This window comes from Cucumis melo, chromosome 7 (genome assembly GCF_025177605.1).
Source record: "Cucumis melo cultivar AY chromosome 7, USDA_Cmelo_AY_1.0, whole genome shotgun sequence".
In the NCBI taxonomy this organism is placed as follows: domain Eukaryota; kingdom Viridiplantae; phylum Streptophyta; class Magnoliopsida; order Cucurbitales; family Cucurbitaceae; genus Cucumis; species Cucumis melo.
This window is the reverse complement of record NC_066863.1, coordinates 12463428-12489068: the sequence shown is the minus strand read 5'-3', so window position 1 is coordinate 12489068 and position 25641 is coordinate 12463428. Positions and strand designations below refer to the sequence as shown.

The window sequence follows — 25641 nt, the reverse complement described above, 5'->3', positions numbered from 1 at the left end:
GAAAAATAAATCTGAACTCATGCTCGAGAATACAAATAGCCCATAATAGTGAGTGGTTTATGTGTCATTCGATAATCCCACTAACATTAGCGGACTAGATGTTGCTACTTGATGAATACAAAGACCCAACTAATAGTAAGTGGGTTATGTGTTGTTAGGCTTTGGTGAAAAGTATCATACAATTGTTGCATGTTATTTTCGTATATATTTTCCGATTCACGTGTCTTTGAGAATTTGGGGTTAGACAATTGAAAAATAACAAAAAACTAACATTATTACAAACTAAATTTAAGATCCATTGAAATGATAAGAAGTAAACTTAGCCTAGACAATTGAAACCATATAATAACTAAAATTGTATTTTAATCTAATATTAATGTTTTCTTAATATCTAAAGTGGAAAAATCAAACTTCATGATAATACAAGCACTATGTTCGTTATGTTGTGCTTATTTTGACATTATTATTTAGGATAATTACAAATACAACAATTAGATTCAAAATATTAGCATATATAGCAACATTTTAAAAAACCAAAACCAAAATAGAAATTTTTTTCAAAGTTCATCAATGATATAAGTCTTACTGATGTACCATGTTGCAAATATTTGTCTATCAGTGATAAACCATAAAAATCTATTGGCGATAAAAGTCTATCATGGATAGACTTTGATTGATTTGCAATTTTTCTAAATGTTGCTATATAATTCATTATTATCCTAAAATTGCTATATGTTACAATTACATGGTCTAACTCATTTAAAGAAAATAAATTGTTGAGTAAGCGTGAACTTTTTTCTTTTTTTCTTCTAGGGGAATCAATTGAAGTAAACCCTAGATTTAAAGACCTAGAAGACTTACAAGAACTTGGTGAAAGAATAAGATGATGAGTTATTAGGAAAGATGAAAAGGAAAGCCTGTGTAAAGTTGGTTAGTAGGCAAGTGACATGATTTGATTGTCGTTGTAGCCAAGGTTGTAACACAAAGTTCAAAATGGCTACAAAAGTTGAGTACTTGATGTGGCCGAGAGGTGTCAAGGAGATCCTCTAAGAGGACAAGGTTAAGTGCTTATTGTGAGTGCTAGTTGCGATGTAAGGATGGGGACTAAGGATTGCTTAGCATTTGAAGTGCTAGGTGGCCCAAATGTATACAGAACATTTAAGGACAATGCTTGGCTAAGCGTTTAAGTTGTCAAGTGTTGTTGGGAGAGGAAAGGTGCTAGAGGAGCTAACCACGCAACCAACGAAAGGTAGCATGTGTGTTAACGCTTGTCGACATGATGTAGTGCATTTAAACCGAGCAAGTAGGCCAAGTGAGCTATATTGAAGGCTATGTGTTTTGAGGTTGGGTGCCATGCGACCAAGTGAGTGTTAGGCGTTCTAGTAGTTCTCTTTAAGAAAGATTCTAGGATTATAGGCACGTATGAGTTAAGAAAAATAGCAAGTAGGATGTGGCTTAAGACTGCTAGGCAAGAGCCTGTATTTAAGGGAACTTGGAGGATGAAGTTCTTAAAATTTACTCATGCATTTTGCTTAATTCAAATTGTAAATGCTCTTTATATGAGTGTAGTTTGAGAGGCTAGATTGTCAAACCAAGGGAATGCAAGGAAGACTTTCAACCATTGAAGCAAAGCCTTGAAAGGTCATTTCGCTTGTAAATTGGAGTAGTGTGGAGTTTTAGAAGGCTACAGAACATATCCCTTGGACTTTTAAGTTGAAATTTAAAGGTAAGATACTTAAGATAATTCTAAACAACTCTATAGCAGGAAGTTTTCTAATTTGCATTATGTATTTTGAGTTATTAACCTTCAAAGTTGGACTTAGGTTCTAGACGAGAAAAGAAATTTTGGATAGAGTGGAGGCCTGGTCGAGTGTCAAGAAGAGCAAGGCGAGTTGGGCATGCATTTTAGGGTAAAAGTGGTCATTTGTGTTTTTAAAAGTGCATAAGGCATAGAACAACGCATGGCTAGGCTGTTGGAATTAATGTCTTAAAACTCGTAGTTTGTAATCATATTCTTTTCAATAAAGTTGTTATTGAGAAATTGAATACTATATTCTTAAATCCAATAAACATAGATCCCAAGACTATTTTTGAGTAAACTTGAACTTTATGTAGAGACATAAACATGAATTAAGTTCAAGTAAATAGTCTAAATAGTCTATAGTATATGATTAAAGGTTGGGCGCTTTATTTAAAGATACTATGGATGCGGCCCACTTTGTAAATAATACAAGCGATGTAATCCTGAATCGTTCATGTAGAGACATGAAAGAGGGGGCATCCTATGTAAAAGGTTTACATAAGACAGAACCATGAAATGATCACTTTTACGTAATAACGTTGTTTATTGTTCAAAACTGACTATCTCGTTTTTTAATGACCTAGGTAACTTAATCTTAATTCTGAGCTAACTATAAACTCCTGTTCACACGAGATTATCCTTAGATTTGCATAGGTGAAGGCAACTCATTAGTATTGGCCTAATAAGCCTCCCATTTCAGGGATAAGATCGGGTAAATAGTTGGGAACGTAGAGTGCAAGACGGAATTCACTCCTACCCGCTTTAGGGTTAGTAGATAGGTTGTTCCCTTAAAAATTGAATCCAAGTCTTGAACATAGGGGCCACAACCTCTCATTGGCTTGAGAGGGATTCGGTTTATAGGTTGGACCTTAAACCAAATGTTCAATAGTGGATCAGTGGAACTTAAGGAACAAGATGTAGTCTTAGGGGTAAAAACGATATTTTGACCCAGTCGAGGTTATGAACAACCTATGCAGGATTAACTAACTGATCATGGATATATTAGATGGATAGAAATATATTTATAGTGAGGGGAGTGCAGCTACGAGACTTTATTGGAATGACTCGTTAGTTAACGAATGTTGATTAGCTTGGTCTAAAAGGGTTTAGCCAGTTAATCTCGAATCATTGGAGCCCATGATCTATAGGTCCATTACGTTCCCCTGCTATCTCAGATGAAGCTAACTTAGAATAACATGTTGGAATAATTCGAATTGTTTGAATTAGGTAAAGAGAGAAACCGACGAATATATGTGATATAATCGTCTGTTATAGGACTTTATATTCAAATTTGATTTGAATTTTAAGAAAATGAATGTGGATTCATGCTCGGGAGGTCGAAATTAGTCAAAATGGACAAAATGGTAAAAAGTCAAAATGTTGACTTTTGACTTAAAAAAGTCAAAGTTTGACTTAGACTAAAATGGTCAAATGACTATTTTTCCCTTTACTAAAATTAATGGGAATATCCAAAAATCCCACTAAATGAAATAGTGAGTAATTCCACTAAATGTTAGTGGAATACAAAGTGTTGAGAAATTATCCAACTAATTACATGCAATTTGCATGTAATTAGGTTATAAATAGTTCTTCTTTTTCAAGCTGAAGAAGGATTGTTTCTGGCTAATTTTTATCAAAACTTCATTCCATATCTCTCTAAATTTCTTCATTCGATGGGTACCACAACCTGGTTCTTAGTCCAAAGTATAACGGGTGATCTCTAGTGGTGGTTCTGGGTGTGCAATCATGAGAAGATTTGGAGCATAATCATGAGAAATTAGGGTAGTCTTAAGCATGTTAATTACTAAAGTGTTTAGTTGCATATAGAGTAATTTTTTGATCCTGTTTTCGTTGATTTTGTATGCTTTCCAACATAGGCGGCATGCTGCACAAGTCTGGGCCATGTGACATGCCTTGAGAGCAAGGACGACATAGGCAATGCGCGAGGTTAGCAGGTGACAAGGCTTCCTCAAGCTCTCCCCCACCAACCCCCCTTCTGCCATGCTCTGTGCACCAGCCGTGCTAAATGGGTAATCTTGAGCTATTTGTGGTGTTTTTTGCCATTTTTAAGTGAAGTTTGAATTTTTTTTGCGAAGGTCGAGAGGTTAATTTAAGTTTAAATGACATTGGTTTAGGAGGAGAAGAAATTGGACAAGTTTACAAGTCGAGGATTTAGCTACCTTTTGTGAAAGAAATATACATACAAAATGATTTTCAAAGTTTACTTATGAACATGAGTTCAAAACTAATTATTCCTAAGCATGTTTGACATATCTAAATATAAATTTGAAATGAATGTTCAAAAGCATGAGTCTATGAAAGCATGATTTATGAGAATGAGCTCTGAAAGAAATTTATACTTAAGGATGTATATATTTCAATACACTAGATCTAAAAACTATGTTTCAAGAATAGTTTGTTTTGATTGCTATTTCTAAAAGAGATTAAGTTATTGGTTTAAAGAAGTTTTGAATATGAATAGAGTTTTTCTTTAAACCATGTTCATTTTATACATCGACTTATCTATGGTTAATGTTCACGGAGTATCAATGGTATGGGGCTTTGATGACCACCACTTAGCCAGCTACCAATGAGCTCATGAAAGATAGTATCAATCTACTATCTTGGTTTAGTTCAGATATGATAAGATCATGACCGAGTTCACCATGCACGATAGTATTGAGTAGTCAAGCTAATGTGACAGAGTTTATTTAGGCTACAAAAGGAAAAGAGAACTATTTTAATCAATAAGATAGTTTTATTAGAGTATTTTTTAAATTTTTTGTTTAATATAGTCTTTCAAGTTAATAAATGTTGATGGTATCTCTTGAATCATTATTTCTTAGACTAAATATTTTCAAAAAGTCACTCATCGGGCTATTTAGCTCATCCTTTCCAAATTTTTATCACTTTGGAGGTATAGATTATGTACTCCTTAGTGCAGAGCTTACTGCTGCTGGGACAATCAGTATGATAGGAGTTGTTAAGTTATCTTGAGTGTTAGTCTTGGGATCAACAAGTATGATCCTAAAAAGCACGTTTATTTTTGCGTCGTTGTACCATAAAAGGTACAGCTAGTGGTCCCAGTTGTTAGCAAAAACATGCATTTAGCTTGTGTTGTTTGTTTTTGTAAACTTGCATTTGCGTTGTGGCTGTTAGCTAAGTTAGATAGATTAGATGGTTGGTGAGTGTTGTTGAGGTATGACAATACTTTTCAACCCTTGCACTCTTTCTTGGGGCTATGTTAGGAGTTTAGGGAAGGAGGCTCACGGAGGGGGTGTGACAGTTAAAGCAAGAATTGGGTCCATGGTGGAAAACCAGTGTGTTGCAATAGGAGGGTTGTATAGAAGGAAGTTAGGAAGAAGGATGCAAGGCTAAGTATCTCAAGTTCTACGAAAAGGGGAGTAAAAATGGTTCGGTATAAGAAGGTTGTGTTTTGAAAAAAAAACATTTTGAATTGTGATGCGAGGAAATGTTGCACGACGAGAGGATAGAATTTTAAGTTTTAGGTGAAGAAACCAAGCAAAAGAAGTAGAAAATTTGGGTGAAGCTGTAGACTTAGATTAGTCTGCATCTTCCGTGTTGACTTAAGGATAAGCATGATTATAGGAAACAAGAGATTTACACATGTATATCATTAAGAAGGAGCTAGAAAGCAACGATGACTTTAAGGATGACAAACAAAGGTGATTTTGTATGTGTAAAAAATTATGCAATCTAGGTAAGGTCGTTATTAAACACAAGTATGTTTGAAAATTAAAATTGTTGAAAAATGCTGCTTATCTAGATTCGCTTTGACAAAAATATTTGTAGTTTTTCCTTAATCTTACTGTAGATAGATGCAAGCACGGGTGTCGAACCCAACCGAGTGTGGATAAGTAAAATTTCTTGAGTAAAAGCTCCAAAGAGATGAGATTAGTAATAAAAAGAAAAGAAAAGCATTGAAAATAATTTGGGGGAAATCAATAAGGACCAAAAGGGAAACTTTAAATTGCAAGTCAATTCATAAAAAAGAGAAATTAATGATTGAAACTCAATAAGAAAAGTGAGAAATTGACTTAGGCTATTAATCTATTCTTATCATTGAATCAAAAATAATTAAGAATTGAATCATGCATAATTAAGAGGGGTTCTTGATTCAAGATTCTTCACAAGATCAACTTGCTTGATCTTGGAAGAATTTTGATCAAGACACGAAAATATATGATTTCCATAGTGAATTAGTTTAATTATTGCAATATTAATTAAATCCCTTAACTTGCTTTTTAAAGAAAAGTGAAGTTCCCTTCACAAATTTGGCAAATCAAGAATTAATTGGGAACTAATTGTACACTAAAAAAAAAATGCAATTAATTTCAAAGAAAAATACCAAGAACAATGAAAATTGATCAAGCATTATTCAATTTCAAGAATTTGTGAGAAACAATCAAGAATCAAGTGAATTTTTTTTAGAGAAAAGTAATCCAATTAATCTTACATTAATTGTCATACCTAAGTATCTTGCATACAAAGATTCAATCAAAATTGAAATGAAGAATGAATTTGACAAGAATTATTGAAATTCAGACATGGGTTAAATTCTTAATAAAAAAGATTAGGGATTCTAACAAAAATTTACATCAAAATCAAGATTGAATTAAACCCTACTAACATGAAAAAATAAAGAAGAGAAATTCTCAGAGAGGGACTAAACCTAAGTCCGCTTACCACAAAAAATTAACCCTCCATCATCAAAAAATAAGAATTTAATTTGAAGAGAGAAAAAATGATAGAGTGATGGATAGGATTTTATAAATTGGGAGAGTTTTGATAGAATTTGGGTGTTTATTTGAGAGAAAATGGTGAATTAATGATGAATTATGAGAAATTAGGGGTTTATATAAAAAAAAGAATGGGAATAACCATCGCATGGGCTTGAACTTGTCACCTTTGGGCCGTCCGCGCACTTCAATTGACGAAAATGAGGAGAAACGAAATGTTGCAAAAGAATTACGAGTTTTCCATTGAAGAAAAACAAAAAAAATGAAATCAACATTCACACGATCCGAACTCGGATGGGGAGAGGGCGCATGGCTTCGGAGGCGACACATGGCGAAGGGTGGTTGGTAGATGCGGATCAACGCATGCATGGATGGAATTTGAATATTTTTTATTTTATTTCGCGTGGGTTGGAGATCGAATGATGGTGAGGCACAGGCGTAGATCAAAACGATGCATTTCTTAATAGAAAAATTTAGAAAATTAGCGCTTCGCTTGGGGTTAAAATGCATGATGTCTTTGTTTTTCAAGCGTGTGGATGGCTGACGCGTGTCATGACTTTTGAATATTTACCAATTTGCCCTTAAATCTCAAGTTGATCGTTCTCCTTTGTTTGAACTCCATTTTAAGTTATTTTTATTGCATTGGAGTCTTCTTTCATATTCTGCATAAAAATATGAAAATAATTAACATATTCATGATATAGATTGAGAATAAACTATCTTTAAACGAGTCAATATTTGCTCCAACAAATTACCCCCACTTAAGCTTTGTTCGCCCCGAGAAAAGTAATACCTAATATCAAATAGTGAAGCAGCATGCAAGGAAGCAAACATCAACTTAAGAAGAAAAACAAACAATCATGCAAGTATGTAGGTGATTCATTTCTAACAAGTCATCTAAGCGACGTTACTCGATGACTTAACAGTCTATCCAAATGTATGCTTTTAAACTTAGTTCAAATTATCAAAGAAATCATAATTTATATATTAAGGTTCGGGTTTAACTAAGTTTGTCCAAAACAAGTATGTTTTAGAAAGACGCTCAAGTTTTGCTAGTCTAATGCTAAATATGCTATGAAAAGATTGAAAACATGTAGACTTGTTTCCCCTACTTATGGATCGGAAAGGATTCCTCCTCTTTTCAAAAGCCTCATCAAACTAGATGCTATGTTTAGAATGTTGGGTTTTATGTCCTAAAACTTGTAGATAGTAAATATAGTCCATTGGCTGTTATTAATAAAATGTTTATTATTATAATTTCAATAAGTATTATTGATTATATTATTAGTTTTGTCTTAATAACCTAAATCTAGTAAACTAACATCCTAAGTTGTTTGATGAGTCTTGAACAGTATGTAGAGACATACGGGGATCAATGTTAAAGATTAGCTTAAAGGGTCTATAGTATAGGGTTAAGGTTGGGTACCTTATCCTAGTAACACTATGGATACGACTCACTTTGTATTTGATACAAACACATTGATCCAATGCATTCATATATGCAACATGCGAGTGAGGGTATCGTATGCAATGAGTTTTCATAAGACCGAACTACAAAATTGTAATCACTAGATGTAACTCCATTAACTAGTTGGATTTCTATTTCATTAGGATGACCTAGGTAACTTAGTCTTAATCTTGAGTGTATTATGAACTTCTGTTTATGAGGGATTGTCCTTTGATTTATACGGGTGAGAGTGGCAAGATTGCTGACTCAATATGCTTATCATTTTGGGGACAAGACCGAGTGGGGAGCTGGAAACATAATCACACAAGATAGAATTCACTCCTTTTCGACATAGGGTAAGTAGATAAGTGTTCCCTTAAATGGTATCTTCGAGACTTGAACAAAGAGTCCTACCTTCTCTATGGCACGAGAAGGGTTTTTGTTTTGTGATTGGACCATAAACAGGTTGTTCATTACAGGAGCATTGGTATTTAAGGACTACAAGTAACCTAAGGCTAAAACGATAACTTGACCTAGATGGTGTTACAAACACTTGTGAAGAACTAACTTACTGGTATTGGTCTATATCTGTGGACATAGAAATATATCTACAGTGAAAAGAGTTCAGCTGTGATTCTTTAGTGGAGTGTACACACAGTTAACAAATATTGATTAATATGGTTAATGCGTTTAGCCAATTAATCTCATATCGTTGTAGCTTCTGATTTGTAGGTCCATTAGGTATCATTCCTAGCTCATAAAGAGTAATGAGATTTATTTATATTGGTTGTAATTTGAAATGTTCAAATTTACTTTGAGAATTAATATAATGTTGGTGATACATTATAATATAAATTTTATATTTTAATTAGACTTTAATATATAAATTTAATTTTAAATATGATACAAAATTATTTTATGAGAGAATAAAATATTTGAATGAGTTCAAATATTAATTTAATGTGAATTAGATTCATATTAAAACTATAGGCTAAAATTTATTGTATATATGATACATATTAAAACTATATAGGTTATGAGAGAAATTTATATTTGAAAATGATTCAAATTTGAATTAAATTAAATATAAGATATTTAATTTAGTAATTAATTAATTAGAGAATTAATTAATAGTTTAATTTATTTCGATTTAATTAAATTTGATTTAATTAAGTTAATTAAATTACAACTATAGGTTAAATGAAATATTGATTTAATATGATTTAATTAATTATTTATTTTAATATTAATATTAATTTAATATTTAATTTAGGGAATGCGGGTGGTTTTCCCACGTTTTCTCTTTTCTCTCAACTTCCCTCTTCTTCAAACTCTGAAGAAGAGGGAGTTACTGGTACGACAAAGTAGAAGAGTTCTGTGAATTTCTTATGTACGACTTAATCTCTCTAAATTTTTTTCTCTCTGGAAAAAGTTCTCTGTAAAAAATTCCATTCCAATTTGGTTCCCACAAATTATCTCAATCTAGAGAATAGGAAGGTTATCAAGTGGTGGTGCTCCACTTTGGTGTTTTGTAGATACAAAGACGTCAACGATTGTAAGTTTTATCTTCTTTATTTTTCTCTATGTTTTTTATTTTTTCTTGAAAGCATGTTTAGCTATAGAAATTAGTTTTATAATTTCTTTTGTCAATGTATTGGTATTTTTTAGGTTCCAATAAAATTGAGTTATGACCTCTTTTAGTTCTTCCGATGTAAAGGGCTTTCATCCTTTCATAGAACACTAAGAGAAGGTTGTCTGGTTTTACTTAGGTTAAAAGCGAATTTTTCCCCAAAAGTTCTGATAGTTAGGGAACCCAGCACAATTACTTAACCTACCGGACTTCTCACTTTTTTTACGAGCTTCTTCTTTTTTTTATGCATATTGCATTTTTCTTCTTTTTTTTGTATTATTTTTTAGCTCTTGGTTGCTTCACCTTTTTTTTTCTTTTTTTTTTTATGTATGCATTTGCTCTTTTTATAATCATCTCTTTTTTTTCTTTGGTATGCAGTGCGATAACTAGGCATTGCTAGAACCAGTGAGCTACCTTTCTATGGATCTAAACTTAGTTTCTAGTTTGATTGCTCCTTTCAAGGTGAAAACAAGTTTTATCAATGTCTAATCTTTTCTAAGCGATCTAGTTCGTTGTGGCTAGACGAGAGGTTCCTAATTCATGTTGACAAGACAAAAGTGTTAAAGCCTTCTTAACTTCCAAACAGAAGCTTCTATCTTTTTTTAACTCTATCTAGGCTAGATTTGGACTAAGTGTATCATAGACATATCATAATAACGCAACAAAGAAGACAAGGCTAGAAATGTATCTATGCACTTATTGTATATTACATGCAATCATTCAATCACAAACTACATACCATTATCATTCAGGCAATCATATCTAAATATGGTATGCTAAAAATGACTTAAAAAAAAGAAGATAGCAACTCATTATTCTCAATCTATTCAGAATATTCACAATAAAAAATATATTCAGAATATGACAATTATATCCAAAATGTGACAATTCACAATCCCAAACTCAGCTCAAGGGTTGGGCAGATATGCAATTTTTTAAAATTATTTTTGAAAAAAGTACCCCATGTTCATACACATGTATGCTAAGCTAATTATCAAGAAACATGCTATCCATCCCCCACTTAAAATTTTGCTTTGTCCTTAAAGCTTTTGAAAAACGAAGTAAAGTGAAAGAGAAAGGAAAGGGGAACAATGTACTCCCTTGGATGTATCTTGATGTTTGTTTGATAGAATGCTTGCATAGAGAAAGCATTAAATCCTTATTTGTATGCAAACTTTCCTTTGGTAAGATTATTCCTGAAAAAGAAAAAGAAATATTTCTTAGTTCTATTGGAAAGTAAAAACTAGGAATTAGAAAGCAAATGAAAAAAAAAGATAGAATTTAAAGAAAGCAAGTAAAATTGACGTTTGGTTGCCTCAAGGAAGCACAAATTTTCAGGTCGTTTTCTCGATTGTTTATTCTTTCAGCAACTCATCCAGAATCGATTATGAGTGGTTTAGTCACTATTTATTTTTGTTGTTCTTGTCTTTCCTTGCTTATGCATAAAGTAGACATGGTTAGTGAAAGCAAGAAGGAGACAATTTATTATTTCAAGAAAAAAGTTAAGGAGGTTGAAAGAAAGAGAGTTTAGTTCAATCCTCAATTCATATAAAATATGACCTTTTCATTTGAAGAGTATTGTTTTGCAAAAAATGTTATCAATGAGAGGATCATGAAATTCAAATGATATGAAATTGAAAGCAAAATTATTAAGTGGAGAAGAAATTTGATTATGCTCATGGAAGAACTTTTTTTGCTCAACTTGGCAATTGTCATCAAAGATAAAAATGAATTCTTCCTCATTAATAATCTTAAAACTCTCATCAAAGATAAAGAATTTATTATATTCAATGTAGATATAGACGTCGTTGTCAATAAATTTATTAACAAATTCTTCAATGATCAAATCTTTATGTAATAAAATTATATCATCATGATTATTTAGAGAATTGTCAATCATGTCAAATCTTGTATTAAAGTTCTCATGAACAAAATCATTATTAAATCCATCTACAATCTCAAAATTAAGATCATGTGCAAAGTCAATATCAAAATCTAAAGTAGGTATGTCACATTCACCATTGTCACTTTGAAAAATTTTCTCATCCATAAGTTCAAGAGCAATTTCAATAAGGTTTGTGTCAAGATCATTTTTTTGATGTAAATGCCTTTCAAGGTATGCTCGTCATCATTATTAATGTTTCTTCCTAGATCATGCTCATTACTAGATGCAAATCATTTATCTAAAGCATGTTGTACATTTATTGCAAGATTATCAACCAAGACATGCTCATCATTTACACTAGCAACAAAGTCAAGGAAGATAAAGAGATCATCATCACTAGGTTTGTTCTTAACAAATCCATTCTCAACATATTCTAAAGTTGCTTAATCAATAAGCTCATTGAATTTATCATGCTCTTCTTGTGTCTCAAATGATTCTAAATTATTTAATATACACAATGAAACATGATCATTAGAGGACTTTACATCATCAAAAATGTTGAAAGACTTTATATCACCATCAAACTCGATACTAAGAAGACCTTTATCAACATTAATATTGGCTTTAGTGATTTTCGAGAATGGTTTTCATAAAAGTATGGTAGGAGATGTATGTGCAAATTCATTGTTCATTTCAATTATGTAAAAATCCGTGGAAAATATTAGATTTCCTATCTTAACTAGGACATCTTCTACGGCTCCTAATAGTGAAATAAAAGACTTATCGGAAAGTTGAATACAAATTCTAGTCTTTTCAAGTTCATTCAATCCTAAGTCTTTGAAAACACTAAGAAGCATGACATTAATTAAAACATCTAAATCAAGTATGGCACTAGATATGTCTCTATTTCCTATAATGCAAGGAGGTGAAAACATAGCTGGATCAACACATTTTTTTCTGGAAGATTCTTCTATATGAGTGAAGAGATATTTTTACTAACTATTACCTTTTCTTGGCATCTACTCCTCCTCTTGTGAGTACATAACTCCTTAAGAAATTTTGCGTACCTTGGTATACTCTTGATTGTCGTCAAGAGAGGTAAGTTTACATCTACCTTCTTAAAAACTCCAAGGAGTTATTAGTCATTCTTGAATTCCTTCATTGGTTGAGATAACCTAGAAGGAAATGGAGGTAGAGGATTATCAACAATGTTCCTTGAATCATTATTAGAAGAAGAAGCATTAGAAAAAGAGGGGTTAGTTTGTCCCTTCTTTTCTTCTTTGGCATTTGAATCAACATTCTCTAAGTTAGGATCATTTTGAGGCAAAGAGATATCATCATTCTTATTCAGAATTTTTCCACTTCTTAAAGTAATAGCACTTACATGTACATGGCTAGGTTAGGCGGAAAGTTTACCTTTCCCTTCTGTTTTAAGAACGTGTGTTGCTAATTGATTAAGCTTATCTTCTAACTCGGAAATGGATGCTTTCATGGTTTCTATACCTTTTTCATGGCTCTAGTTGAATTAATAGTTTGTTCACTCAACTTAACTAAGTCATTCTCAAAATCGATTTAAAAACTATTTGAGCTAAGAGCTAACTTGGAGACGATCTCCTCTAAGTACGTACCTCGTGATGATGATGAGGAACAAGAAGTGTTGTTTGGTTAGGGTTTTTAAGAGGCCCATCTAAGACTTGGATCATCCCTCCGTCCAGAGTTGTAGATGTTACTTTGTGAATAGTTTCTTCTATATCCTCCAATGGCACTTACTTCTTTAATCTCAGAATATTGATGATTACGAAGAGATTAGTAATATAAAAGAAGAAAAAGTATTGAAATTTTTTTGGAGGAAATAAAAAAGGACCAAGAATTAAGGAAAATTTTAAATTCCAAGTCAAATCACAAAAAAAAAAAAATTAAAGATTGAAACTCAATAAGAAAAGTAAGGAATGGGCTTTGGCTATTAATGTATTCTTATTATTGAATTAAAGATAATTAAGAATTGAATCATGCTTCATTAAGAGGGGTTCTTGATCCAAGATTCTTCACAAGATCAACTTGCTTAATCTTGGAAGAATTTTGATCAAGACAAGAAAAGAGATGATTTCTACAAGGAATTAGTTTAATTCTTGCAATATTAACTAAAGCCATTAACTTTTTTTTAAAAAGAAAAGTGAAGTTCCCTTCACAATTTTGCAAATTAAGAATTAATTGGGAATTAATTGTGCACTCAAAAAAATATGAAATTAATTTCAAAGGAAAATGCCAAGAACAAAGGAAATTCATCAAGTATCATACAATTTCAAGAATTTGTGACAAACAATCAAGAATCAAGTAAATTTTTGTGTAGAGAAAAGTAATTCAATTAATCTTGCATTAATTGTCATACCTAAGTATCTTGCATACAAAGATTGAATCAAAATTGAAATCAAGAATGAATTTGACAAGAATTATTGAAATTGAGACATGGGTTAAATTCTTGATACAAAAAAAAGGCATTCCAACAAAAACTGACATCAAAATCAAGATTGAATCAAACCCTATTACATGAAAAATTAAAGAAGAGAAGTTATGAAAGAAGGGATTAAACCTAAGTTCACTTACCTCAAGAAATTAGCCCTCTATCATCAACGAATATGAAATTTAATTTGAAGAAAAAAAAATGATAGAATGCTGGATAGGATTTTGGAAATTGGAAAAGTTTTGAGAAAATTTGAGGGTTTATTTGAGAGAAAATGGTGAATTAATGATGAATTATGAGAAATTAGGGGTTTATATAAAAAAGAATGGGAATAACTATTTCATGGGCTCGAACTTTTCATCTTTGGGCCGTCTGCACATTTCAATTGACGAAAAGGAGGAGAAATTTTGGAAAGTTGCAAAAGAAGTACGAATTTCCATTGAAGAAAAAAGAAAAAAGAAAAAATGAAATCAACACTGCTAGGGTTTAAATTTCAGGAGGCGACAAGTGACAGAGGGTGGTTGGGAGATGTAGATCAACGCACACACGGACAGAATTTGAATAGTTTTGATTTTATTTTGCACCGGCCGAAGATTGAACACATGACAGTGAGGCACGGTTGTAGCTCAAAACAACGTTGTATCTTATTAGGAAAATCTAGAAAACTGGCACTTCGATTGGGGTTCAAACGCATGATGACTAGGTTGTTTGGGTGTGTGGATGGCTGACATGTGTCACGACTTTTGAATATTTACCAATTTGTCTCTAAACTTCAAATCGCCCGTTCTCCTTTGTTTGAACTCTATTTTAAGTCACTTTGGTTGCGATGAGTTCATATCGAAGTCTTCTTTTAGATTATGCATAAAAATATCAAAATAATAAACATATTCATGATATGGATTGGGAATAAGCTATCTTTAAACGGGTCAATATTTGCCCCAACAATGACTAATCTAGTTTAAAATTAGTATAAATAAGCTTCGTAAATTCAAAAAGAAGGTAACAAAGGAAGCTTTAAAGTACTGAGTAAGAGAGAACAGACGAGTACAAGGAACTTTGAAATAGGCGCTTAAGAGAAAGGGACGAAAGGACCATGCGACAAAGAGAGGAAAGGGTTAGGCATTATGGAAAAGGTAAGGATAAGGGAATCAGGCTCTGTGAGTGACATTTCAATGACAAAGACATTCCCTTTTAATTTTCTTTCATGTTATATTTGTTTATCTAATATTTAAATGATGTAACTCATGATATATGTGAGTTAGCCATTAGCTTTGTTTCTCATACAAGCTAGCTATTATGTGCACATAAGAGTCAAGGCAACCATGGGATGAAATGACCACACATGACAATGAGAAGGTATCTAGATGCATGAGATTTCTGCATTTGAGTCAACCACTTGAGCAAAAGGAAAAAGAAATGAGTAGAGGCTAATTTGTGTTGAATGATTTTATGATGAGGCATGTTGAAAATTTGAGTTTATGCATAAACTTATATTCTTCAAAGGTTTCCTTAAAATTTGTCATTCACTAAGCATTTGGGTTATGACTTAAATTTTCCCTTCCTCAGGTAAGGAAGGCATTGAGGTCGCGTTTTGAAATTAAGTCAAGTTGTTAGGCAGTAGGCATACAGGCAGACATCAGAAGCTATGAGAAGCGTTGAGAGTCTAAAGTCCATGCTTAAGTATTTGTTTAAGCTTGTAATTGTATTTTACTTCTGTACAAGGATTAAATAACGATGTAAAGTTAGTTTCCAAATTTTGATGCGTCGAAGTTTATTGTGTTGCATGCTATAAAATCCTAGTTATGTTATAAGACCGAATATTATGGCATATCACTTAGAGGTACCAGGGCTACCCAAGTCGCATCTATATTTATAACTCGTGGGTGAAGTGTTCTGGGTGGGGCATGACACGTACTCGCTCTTTCACTTCAATCGAACGAAAGATAACACCAAGATTAGTTTGATGTCTTAGTTGGGGAACAAAATGGCAAGCAAGAGGGTAGTTATATGCTCGACCAAAGCGAGAGAAGGAGGAATCATCCGTAGTTGGGGAGTCATATATTGAGTAAAGACATGCTATTCAAAATAAATAGATAATTTTTAAAATAAGCTTTTGAGAAGCTTTCCCTAACCTCTCTCGAACTCAAAGCAGTAGTAGAAGTATATAGAAAACATAGCAAATAGAATTTCTTAATTTAATGTATTTGTGGGAGTAATTTATATTTTGAACTCATTTGATAACTATTTAATTGCATGGTTAATTTCTTACATCCCACATTTTCTTAAAATCATTGAATTAAATATGTGGGATGGAGAAGTAAACCTCTAACTTCAAAGTTGTTAATACGAAGATTGTCTGAGTTAAGTTAGCACTAAAACAAGCTGGCTTTAATGTCAGTTTAAAACCGACATTAAAGAGGTACTATGTCAGTTGGCAACCAACATCTATAATAGTGTTATTAAAGCCCTGTAATATTGGTTGGGCTTTGGTGACGATTTAAAACCAACATTAAAGAAACCAACAATGTCAGTTTAAAACAGACATTAAAGTTGTACAATGTCAATTCTAAATCGACATCTACGATTGTGTTATTAAAGCCCTTTAATGTCAGTTGTGCTTTGATGTCGGTTTTAAACTCGCATTAAAGATGCCTTTCAATGTCATTTTTGCTATTTTTTCCTTACGACAGTAAATGAATAAAATAAATATTCTTTTAGAAACTATAATATCTCTCTTTTACATGTCTATATAAAAAATGAAATCTTAATATTGTCTTTATAGATACGTTCTATAGCAATACATGAAACAATATCCTAATACAAGACTTAAATAAGAAATCATAAATGCCCTTGTAGTCTTCAACCTTCAACGATCGCTTCGCTTTCTACACTATCGCCTAACTATCTACATGATCTCTTATCTTTCAATCTAATTGCCTAGCTAGCCCTTACATAAGAAACAAGAAACAAGTTTTATCTGGTTCAAACTTGATTGATATGTTCTTTCAGGAGTACCAGTGTTTCTGGTTTCTTATCATTCCCAAAGTTCCTTAGGGAATTAGGTTTATAGGCTTTATTCCTCAGATTCAAAGTTGGTGCATTCTTCTTTTGGGACCCTTGATCACCATTGTAGTTTAGCAGTCTCTCTATAATAGCAATAACATAGGCAAGATCTTGAACTTTCTATTCAAATAATTTAGTCCTAGCACGATTGAAGTCCTTCTATAAAGTAGAATACTTTGTCGTTTTCTAACATTTCTTAAATGTCGAACATAATAACTGAGAACTGTTTAACATTGTATCTGATGATTCTGATGGAAAATTAGACATGCACAGTAGAACTAAATCAAATTACTTTAATTGCATCTAATCCAATTAGTAATTAACATGCATTTGCCTATTAAATTAAATTAGGATTTAGTTGAAAACATAACTTTGTAGCTCTCGTACTTTTCGTAATCTACACACAAACTGGAGCAGGACTAGCTCTAGTGTTAACCCACTATTCTTCAGACTTAGAACCAAACTCTTGAAAATATAGAAAAATGAATTCGATACATTAGATTTTAAAATGTAAAATTACAAACCTACCCTCTAGAATTATAAACATTTTCATAAATCACTTGATATGTTGTTGATACACTTGATATGTTTTTTATGTAGTTGTTATGCTTAGCTGATACACTCGATGAATTAAATAATGCTTGAAACATCATTGCTTTGATACAATTGATATGTTGTTGATACATTTGTTAAACTTTGAAAATATACTCAATCGATTAAATATACTTGATGCACTAAGCATAGTATTTTTGTAATATTATTGATACACTTGTTACTGTTTGAAAAACAATGAAACGGTCAACAATAGTTTCTGGTGTACTCAATACTTTAATCGATAGTAGATACACCTACAAGAACATATAGTAGAGACAATAGAGGCACAGAAATTTGTTAACCCAGTTCGACGACACTACATCTACGTCTAGCGGGTAGTGACTCGTTACAGGAGATTTTATTTCTTTCAACAAGTTATCATAAGTGTTCTCTTATGATAATTAGCACAAAGTTTACAAAGAAATTCACACTCTATACTAAATTGACATTTGTCATAAATTGAATGAACATGTCACAACTAGGTTTAATATTGATTTAGACTCATAAAAATCTCCCTCTTAATCAGTGTTCTTCTAAACTAACTAAGGAATTCAAAGATGAAGATCTCCCATTTGATCACTTTTCTCATCAATCATGCGATCAAGGTTCTGCATCTAATCTGAGTCATACGAGATCATCACAAGGATGGTATGTTGCTTAATCTGAATTCATTCACTAAATAATTTTTCATTTGGGAAGATCACCGAAAAAGACTTACGGTCAACACCCTTCAGGTCTCTAAAGGTCGATCTTATTTTACACCCTTTAGTCATATGAATTTGGGCTTTCCTTCACTCTCCACTCCATTTTTCTTGATTTAACGCCAAAACCTATTTCTCTCATATACTGATTAGTAGACCTATTAAGTCTATGAAGTTTGTAGAACTAGGGTCTGATATGTCCTGGCCTACCATAGCAATGACATGTATGCTCGCAAGACATACTTATATGTTTCTTGTTCGTTCATGAGTTTGAGGATTCAAGAATATCTTCTAAATTTTGTTGATCTGATGCTGAAACAAAACAAGGGCTTTTCCTTTACAAGATACTTAGTTTTGCAGACCTTCACGATCATACATTCGTTTGCCTATGCTGAGAATTTCATCTAGTCTCTATGTTCCATGAGAGAGCAGTCTAATTGATTTCACAAGAGCTTCATATTTACTGCGCACCTTCCTATGTTCAACTTTACCAAAGTTTTCACTTTCACTATTAGAAGACGTTTCCTCATCAGATAAGGTAATTGTGAGGCTTTTCTTCTTTTGTTTTAGATAAGTGGCGCATTCTGCTTCGAAGTGTGCATACCCTTCACATTCATGACATTTGATACTTCAATCAGTTTTCTTGGTTATAGATTTCCCTAGTCATAATCACGCCTTGTATATGAAACTGATGCATTAGATGACCCTAAGCTCAACAAATTTGAATTGTTGTTATCTCTGTTTATCTGAGTACCATTTCCTCCAACCTTCTTGTAAAACTTATTTTTTAACTTTGTAAAGTGACATGTTAACAATGCGACTGCTTCTGCAAGATTTTTATCTGTAAGGGCTTTCTGATTTTGTTTATAGGCTTTTTTCGCACACTCCTTGAAATACAATACCACTTTTCTTTTTCTGACCCTAATCATCAAACAATAATTCGAACGTTCGTAACGACCCGAATAGTTCATCCAACATCATTGAGGTAATTTCATTCGCTTTTTCAATGACAGTCACTTTCGTGTTAAACCTAGCGGGGAGAGATCTCAGCACTTTTTGAACCATCTTAGCTTCAGATATTTTCTCTCCAAGTGGGAACGATTCATTTGCCAAATCCAGAACCTGAACATTAAATTCAGCAATAGTCTCTTCTTCACTCATCTTGAGAGCTTTAAAACGTGAAGTCAAAATCTAAAGTTTGCACACCTTAACTTTGGTAGTTCCTTCATATGCAACTTCCAAGATGTTCTAAGCTTCTTTAGCAGAGGTGCAGGTATTTATGATTTTGAAGACGTTTTGATCCACACCGTTAAATAGGGCATTCAGGGCTTAAGAGTTTCCAAGTGACTTTTCATCCTCTTCTTTGGTCCAAGTGATCTCTAGCTTTAACATGATTTTACCGACATCATCTTTGGTACACGATGGCTCCCACTCGGTGAGTACTGCCTTCCAACATTTACTGTCCACTAATTTAAGAAAAGCAATCATCCTTGCTTTCCAGTAGCCATAGTTAACTCCATCCAGCATAGGAAGTCTCGTAGTCGACGTTCCTTCATGCATAGAGTCCATAGATAACCCGCTCTTATACCAATTAAAAAACAATGAAACAATTAATAATAGTTTCTGGTGATAATCAATACTCTAAGTGACAGTAGATACAACTACAGGAACACATAGTAGAGAGAGCAGAGGCACAAAAATTTGTTAACCTAATTCAACGACACTGCACCTACATATGGGGGGCACGTGACCCGTTATAAGAGATTTTATCTCTATCAACAAGTTATCTTAAGTGTTCTCTTATGATAATTAGTAAAAAGTGTACAAAAAAATTCACACTCTATACTAAATTAACATTTGTCATAAAGATGAATGAACATGTCACAACTAGGTGTAATATTGATTTAGACTCATAACAATCTCTCCCTTAATCAGTGTTCTTCTAAAGTTCCTCACTAAGGAATTCAAAGATGAAGATCTCCCCCTTGATCCATTTTCTCATCAATCATCCGATTAAGGTTCTGTATCTAATCTGAGTCATACACGATCTTTCCAAGGATGGTGTGTTGCTTAATGTGAATTCATTCACTGAATAATTTCTCATTCAGGAAGATCATCGAAAAAACTTACGGTTAACGCCCTTCAAATCTCCAACGGTTGATCTTCTTTTGTACAATAATTTTTGCAACAACCAACAACCTAAGACTTCATTCATCTATTTATATATTATTTGATTTTCCTACAACACGAAAACAATCTCGCAAATCATAACTTCCAAAAAGATCTGAATACCAATATCATATTCTCTCACTTATACAATTCAGTAACCAAGATAATTTGCTAGACACAAGATCTTTTTCCCTTTTTCACGCATGAAATATTTTTTACCACCTATATTTCAGATACTACGGGCCCACAATTTCTTAACATGGTTGGTTCATACACTTGTTATGTTTTGTTCATACAATTGATGGATTTAATACACTTAATAAGTTTGATACACTTAATACACTACTGATAAATATTTCACTTTATTGATACACTCGATAAATTTAATACAGCTGGTGCAGTTCATATGTTGGATACCCTTGATGAATTGTTGGTACACACTTTTATGTTTATTGATACATTTGAATGATTAACATACAGTTGATACACCTGAGGTTTCGTTGATACGCTTAATATACTTCACTGGAACACTTTCGTACATATTATATGTTTGATACATTTAATTATATCATTCATATATTTAATAATACTAAAATGACTTGCATAAAATTTGAAAACCTAAAAATCATGTAGTAAGTGTATCAATCAACTAATACGTACAATATAAGTACATCACAAAACTGATATACAAAACTGGTACAAAGTTGAATAAAAAAAATGGGAGAAAAAAATAAGTTACTGAAGGGTAGTTTGGGAATAATAACAAACTTATGATGGAAAGTATTTTAAAAAGTGAGAATTTTGTTATATTTGAAAGTAAACATTTAGAAGAAATTTGAAGAAAAAACTGAGATTTAACATATAAATGATGATCGAAAATCTGAATAAGAAAATGGTGAAGGAAAAGAAGAAGAAGGAGATGAAGATGCTGAAAACGGAGATTGCGCTAGATTATTTTTTTTTAATAAGCTACAGAAAACGAACCAAAATCAGTGCTTGTGAAACAAACACTTTTCATTATTAGATTAATTTTTCATTATGGGTACAAATATGATATGAAGGTTTACAAAGAAGAAGAGAAAGTAGAAGATGAAGCATTAAAGGAAGATGACCAATAAAGAGAGAAGAATGTGTTGGGGTAGTTTGGGAATAGAAAAATTTGCCATTTTTGTAAAATTTTAAAAGTGTATGTCATAATTGCTAAAAACTATAGTCATATTGCTACCCATAAAATTTTCGTTCAATAACATTAAGGTTTAGCTGAAAACTTACCTTTGTAGCTCTCGTACTTTTTGTAATCTACACACAAACTCAACTAGAGCTACCACTAATTTCGACCTACTATTCTCCAGATTTAGAATCGGATTATGGGACTCGATGAGTGAAGTAATTCAGAGATAGAAGTTAAAGGATTGTCATGATTTTGGGAATAAATTTCTTTTTCGTGAATATTTTAGAAAGTAAAATTAATAGAAAACAAAAAAAAATTCAACATATGAATATACCCTCCTTTTATAAACATTTTACAGTCAACTATTGCATGTTCATATTCATCAAAGTCTAACACCTCACAATCCATTAACTCTTAGTAGACTGTAGTTGGCTTTCTTTCAACATCTCATGCAACCACATATCCTACTAAGAGTTAGTGTGGGATTATCCCATAAAATGTTTGTTTTTTCATTAACTTTAGTTAAAGGGCAAAATGGTCTTTTCACACTTTTAGCCAAAGTCAAACTTTGACTTTTTTACCATTTTGTTCTTTTTGACTAATTTTGACCTCCCGATCATGAATATGTATCCATTTTTTCAAAATTTAATTTGCATTTAAATATAAAGGTGGTCAAAGTTTTGTCACTTTCATTAATGTCGAGCTTCCGAATATGAATCCATATTCATATTTTTTATATTCAAATCAAATTTAAATCAAAAGCTCTATCCCTTAAATGATAATCAATAACTATATAAAATATACTTGTCTGTTATTATCTCATTTCCTAATTCAAACTGTTTAAACTAATCAAACATACTGTTATAAGTTTATTTCATATAAGTTAATAGAGGAACCTAAGGGATCTATAGATCATGGGTTTCAACGATCTAAGATTAACTACATAAACTATTTTAGACTGAGCTAATCGGTATTTATTAACTAATTGGTCATTCCACTAAAGTTCTCGTAGTTGCACTCCCATCACTAGAGATATATTTGTGTCCATCAGAGATAAACTATATTTGTTCCCATGCGCCTAAGTTCTTGTAGTTTCCTTATTGGAACAAATTCAACATCTCAAGAAGAAGCTGAGTCCTTAGTTCATTCTTAAGGTCTTCCCAAATATCAACGATGCATTGACCATTTTAGAAGTCGTTCACTTTCGACCATCACGAGAGCATCACATATTTAAATAAATGCATAAAGGCTAATGTCAGCTTAGTTTCATCAGAGGTAGTTTTGTTGGCCATATAGTATTGCTCCATATCGAAAAATGAAAATTTTAAGCTTATTAGCATCACGGTTCTCATTGAAAACCTTCAGTTCTAGAATGATGAACTTGTTTGGAACAACACATGCTTGATTTGGGGTCTAGTTCTCCACTGTTCACAATGTCAAATTCACTTGTATCTTCATCTCGGTCATCTCGACCTTGATTGTCTCTACCTAATGTCGCTCTATAATCGTCTGATAAATCACTGAACAACTTTAGTATTATCTTTTGAGAATATTCAAGCTCTTTGACACGATCTTCCATGTATGTAACAAAGCTTGTGGAGCCACTTCAATGTTTAAAACCACCCGTTGAAGCAACTTTATTTTCTGTCAAATCAACCCTCAACGTTAATTCATTTTTAGGCAGTCCGCCTATTCGAGCATTTAGTGCATATAATCCTTCAACCTTCTCATCTAAAACATCCAGCCGGGTTTGGAGAAATCTTACTTCATCTGGTAATTCTGTAAAAAACATAATTGCTTTTTTTATCTTGATTAGTTGCTTAAACTATGACTTTGACAATTGTCCTATTGCCTACATGATTGTGTCTCACATAGCCAATGAGCTAAGAAAGCTTTGATACCACTTGTCACAATCGCAACCTTTAGAATATGGTACGGGCGATGGTGTGACACTTCCTCTAACTCAGTGAGCAAGTCAACAATACAAAATTAATTCAAAAGTCATGGACAATCTCAAATGTATATAGCTCCCTTCACGTTTTGAGATCGAGAAAATGTTTTTGTTTAACATGAGAGAGAAAGAAAAGCATTGAAAATATCATTAAAGAAAACATTGAAAATATCATTAAAGAAAGCATTGAAGACTGACAATTGTAAGAAAGCTTGGTTTGCAAAGAATACAATAAAACTTAGTTGGGAACTAACTATTGGGTTTCGGAAAGCGACATAGAAATAAAAGTAACAAGCTAAACTAAAAACAAAACATAAACATAAGATGGTTTAAGGATGTTTGAGCATGCGACCATCGATAAACAATGTCTTGTACAAGCATGCTCATGACACTGAGAAGGCTAGGATGTACATAGACTCCACGAAAGTATATGAGACTTAAAGTCTAGGAATAGAAAAAGTCATGTCACCGTGGGAATAATGGACACCATGGGGTTTTTATATTATGGGATAGGATTGGAGAAAGCTCTACCAAGATGAATCCAACTCATTTTTTAAAATTGAAACCCTAACACATGCAGACAAAAGGGCACATGTGTAAAATCCACCAATACAATCTCCATCCGAAAAGCCTAACACACACAATTTTAATAAGTTGCTATAAATACATCCATGATGGAAAGCAAACAAATGATAAATTTTGTAGGACAACACTGAAAAATTACATACCAACAACACCCAAAAGAGAGAAAAAGAAGAAGAAGAGGAAGAAGGAAAAAAAGGAAAGAAATGAGACCAACAACTTCAACTCCAAGTTCAAGAAACTCCACCGATCCCATAGACACGGGATTCGGAAACTGGCATTCTCCAATCCCTTATCTTTTCACAGGCTTAGCCATCGTTTTGGGTCTCATCGCCGTTGCATTGCTCGTCCTCTCTTGCTCCTATCTTCATTCTCCTCCCGATTCTGACTCCTCCTCTGCCCCGACCGCTGCCACTGACGAAGAAAAGCCTCCCAACCACAGTCGGGATTCAGAGCCGACCATTGTCGTTATTATGGCCGGAGATGATAACCCTACCTTCTTCGCGAAACAGGCAGCCCTCTAACTAACTGTAAAGATTGTGCCCCCTTTTTTGTGTAGGTCTTTTCTTTCTTTTTCTTTTTTTTTTTTAAAGGTGTGTTACTTGTTATGATCTGGTTTTCTTGGTGGGGGGGTGGGGTCATGTGATCCAAACTGATCTTCTTGATCATTTTTGGCAAATTTTTGCTGGTAAATATGATGAATATAACTTTATTAATGAACTTATACATGGTTATATGTATGTGTAGTTTTGAAGACCATCTTAATTCATGTTGTGGTTAGTGAATTTGGGTGGATTTGAGAAGGGTTTTAGAATATGAAAAATATTTTTACCCATTTCAAAAAAATGTCTTACATTTATAGAAACGAACCAACTTTTATATTGAAAACTAAACAAACTAATTTTTAATAAAATTATGTTTTGTTCTTAATTGAAAAGAATGTTTATGTGATAGGAACCTAAGCTTATGAAAGTTTCAAGTGAATGTTTATTTTATAAAAGAAAGAATTAGTGTCTATTTATTGTTTGCGTTTTAATAAAAATTTAATGCGATTTACAAACTTTCAATGATATTGGCTCTTAAGAAATTTTTAAAAATATCTCATAATGGATATTATCTTAGTGGAAACATTTTGGTGACCAAATTGGCATATAATCATTAGATGGTAAGACCTTAATGTTTTCTCATTCAAAAACGGCTGTATATATCTATAATATTACTTAGAGAGAGTTTTATTTGGTATTCTTCTTTTTAGCATTAAAGCTAAGTAAATTGGAGAAGAGAGGTGGATTTGTGAAGTGTTCAATAAGAAGCCAAGTCAATGGTTGGTAAAGGGTGTTTTTAGGAGTTTAAAAATTGCCTCACAGACAATCATTACAACGTAAATTGAACTTCACAAATGTGGATATGACTCGAAAGAAAAGGC

At 32.6% G+C, this 25641-nt stretch overlaps 1 protein-coding gene across 1 annotated transcript; it reads left to right on the top strand.

Moving 5' to 3' along the window:
- The first annotated feature begins 24421 nt into the window (after positions 1-24421).
- LOC127150369 (protein GLUTAMINE DUMPER 4-like) lies at positions 24422-24739 on the top strand. Its single transcript, XM_051088072.1, has one exon. It carries the CDS (start codon positions 24422-24424, stop codon positions 24737-24739), a length of 318 nt encoding a protein of 105 aa, XP_050944029.1.
- The last annotated feature ends 902 nt before the right edge of the window (positions 24740-25641 follow it).

Excerpts from the sequence above, each read along its gene's own strand:
- LOC127150369 (XM_051088072.1), top strand. The coding sequence starts at position 24,422 with ATGAGACCAACAACTTCAACTCCAAGTTCAAGAAACTCCACCGATCCC.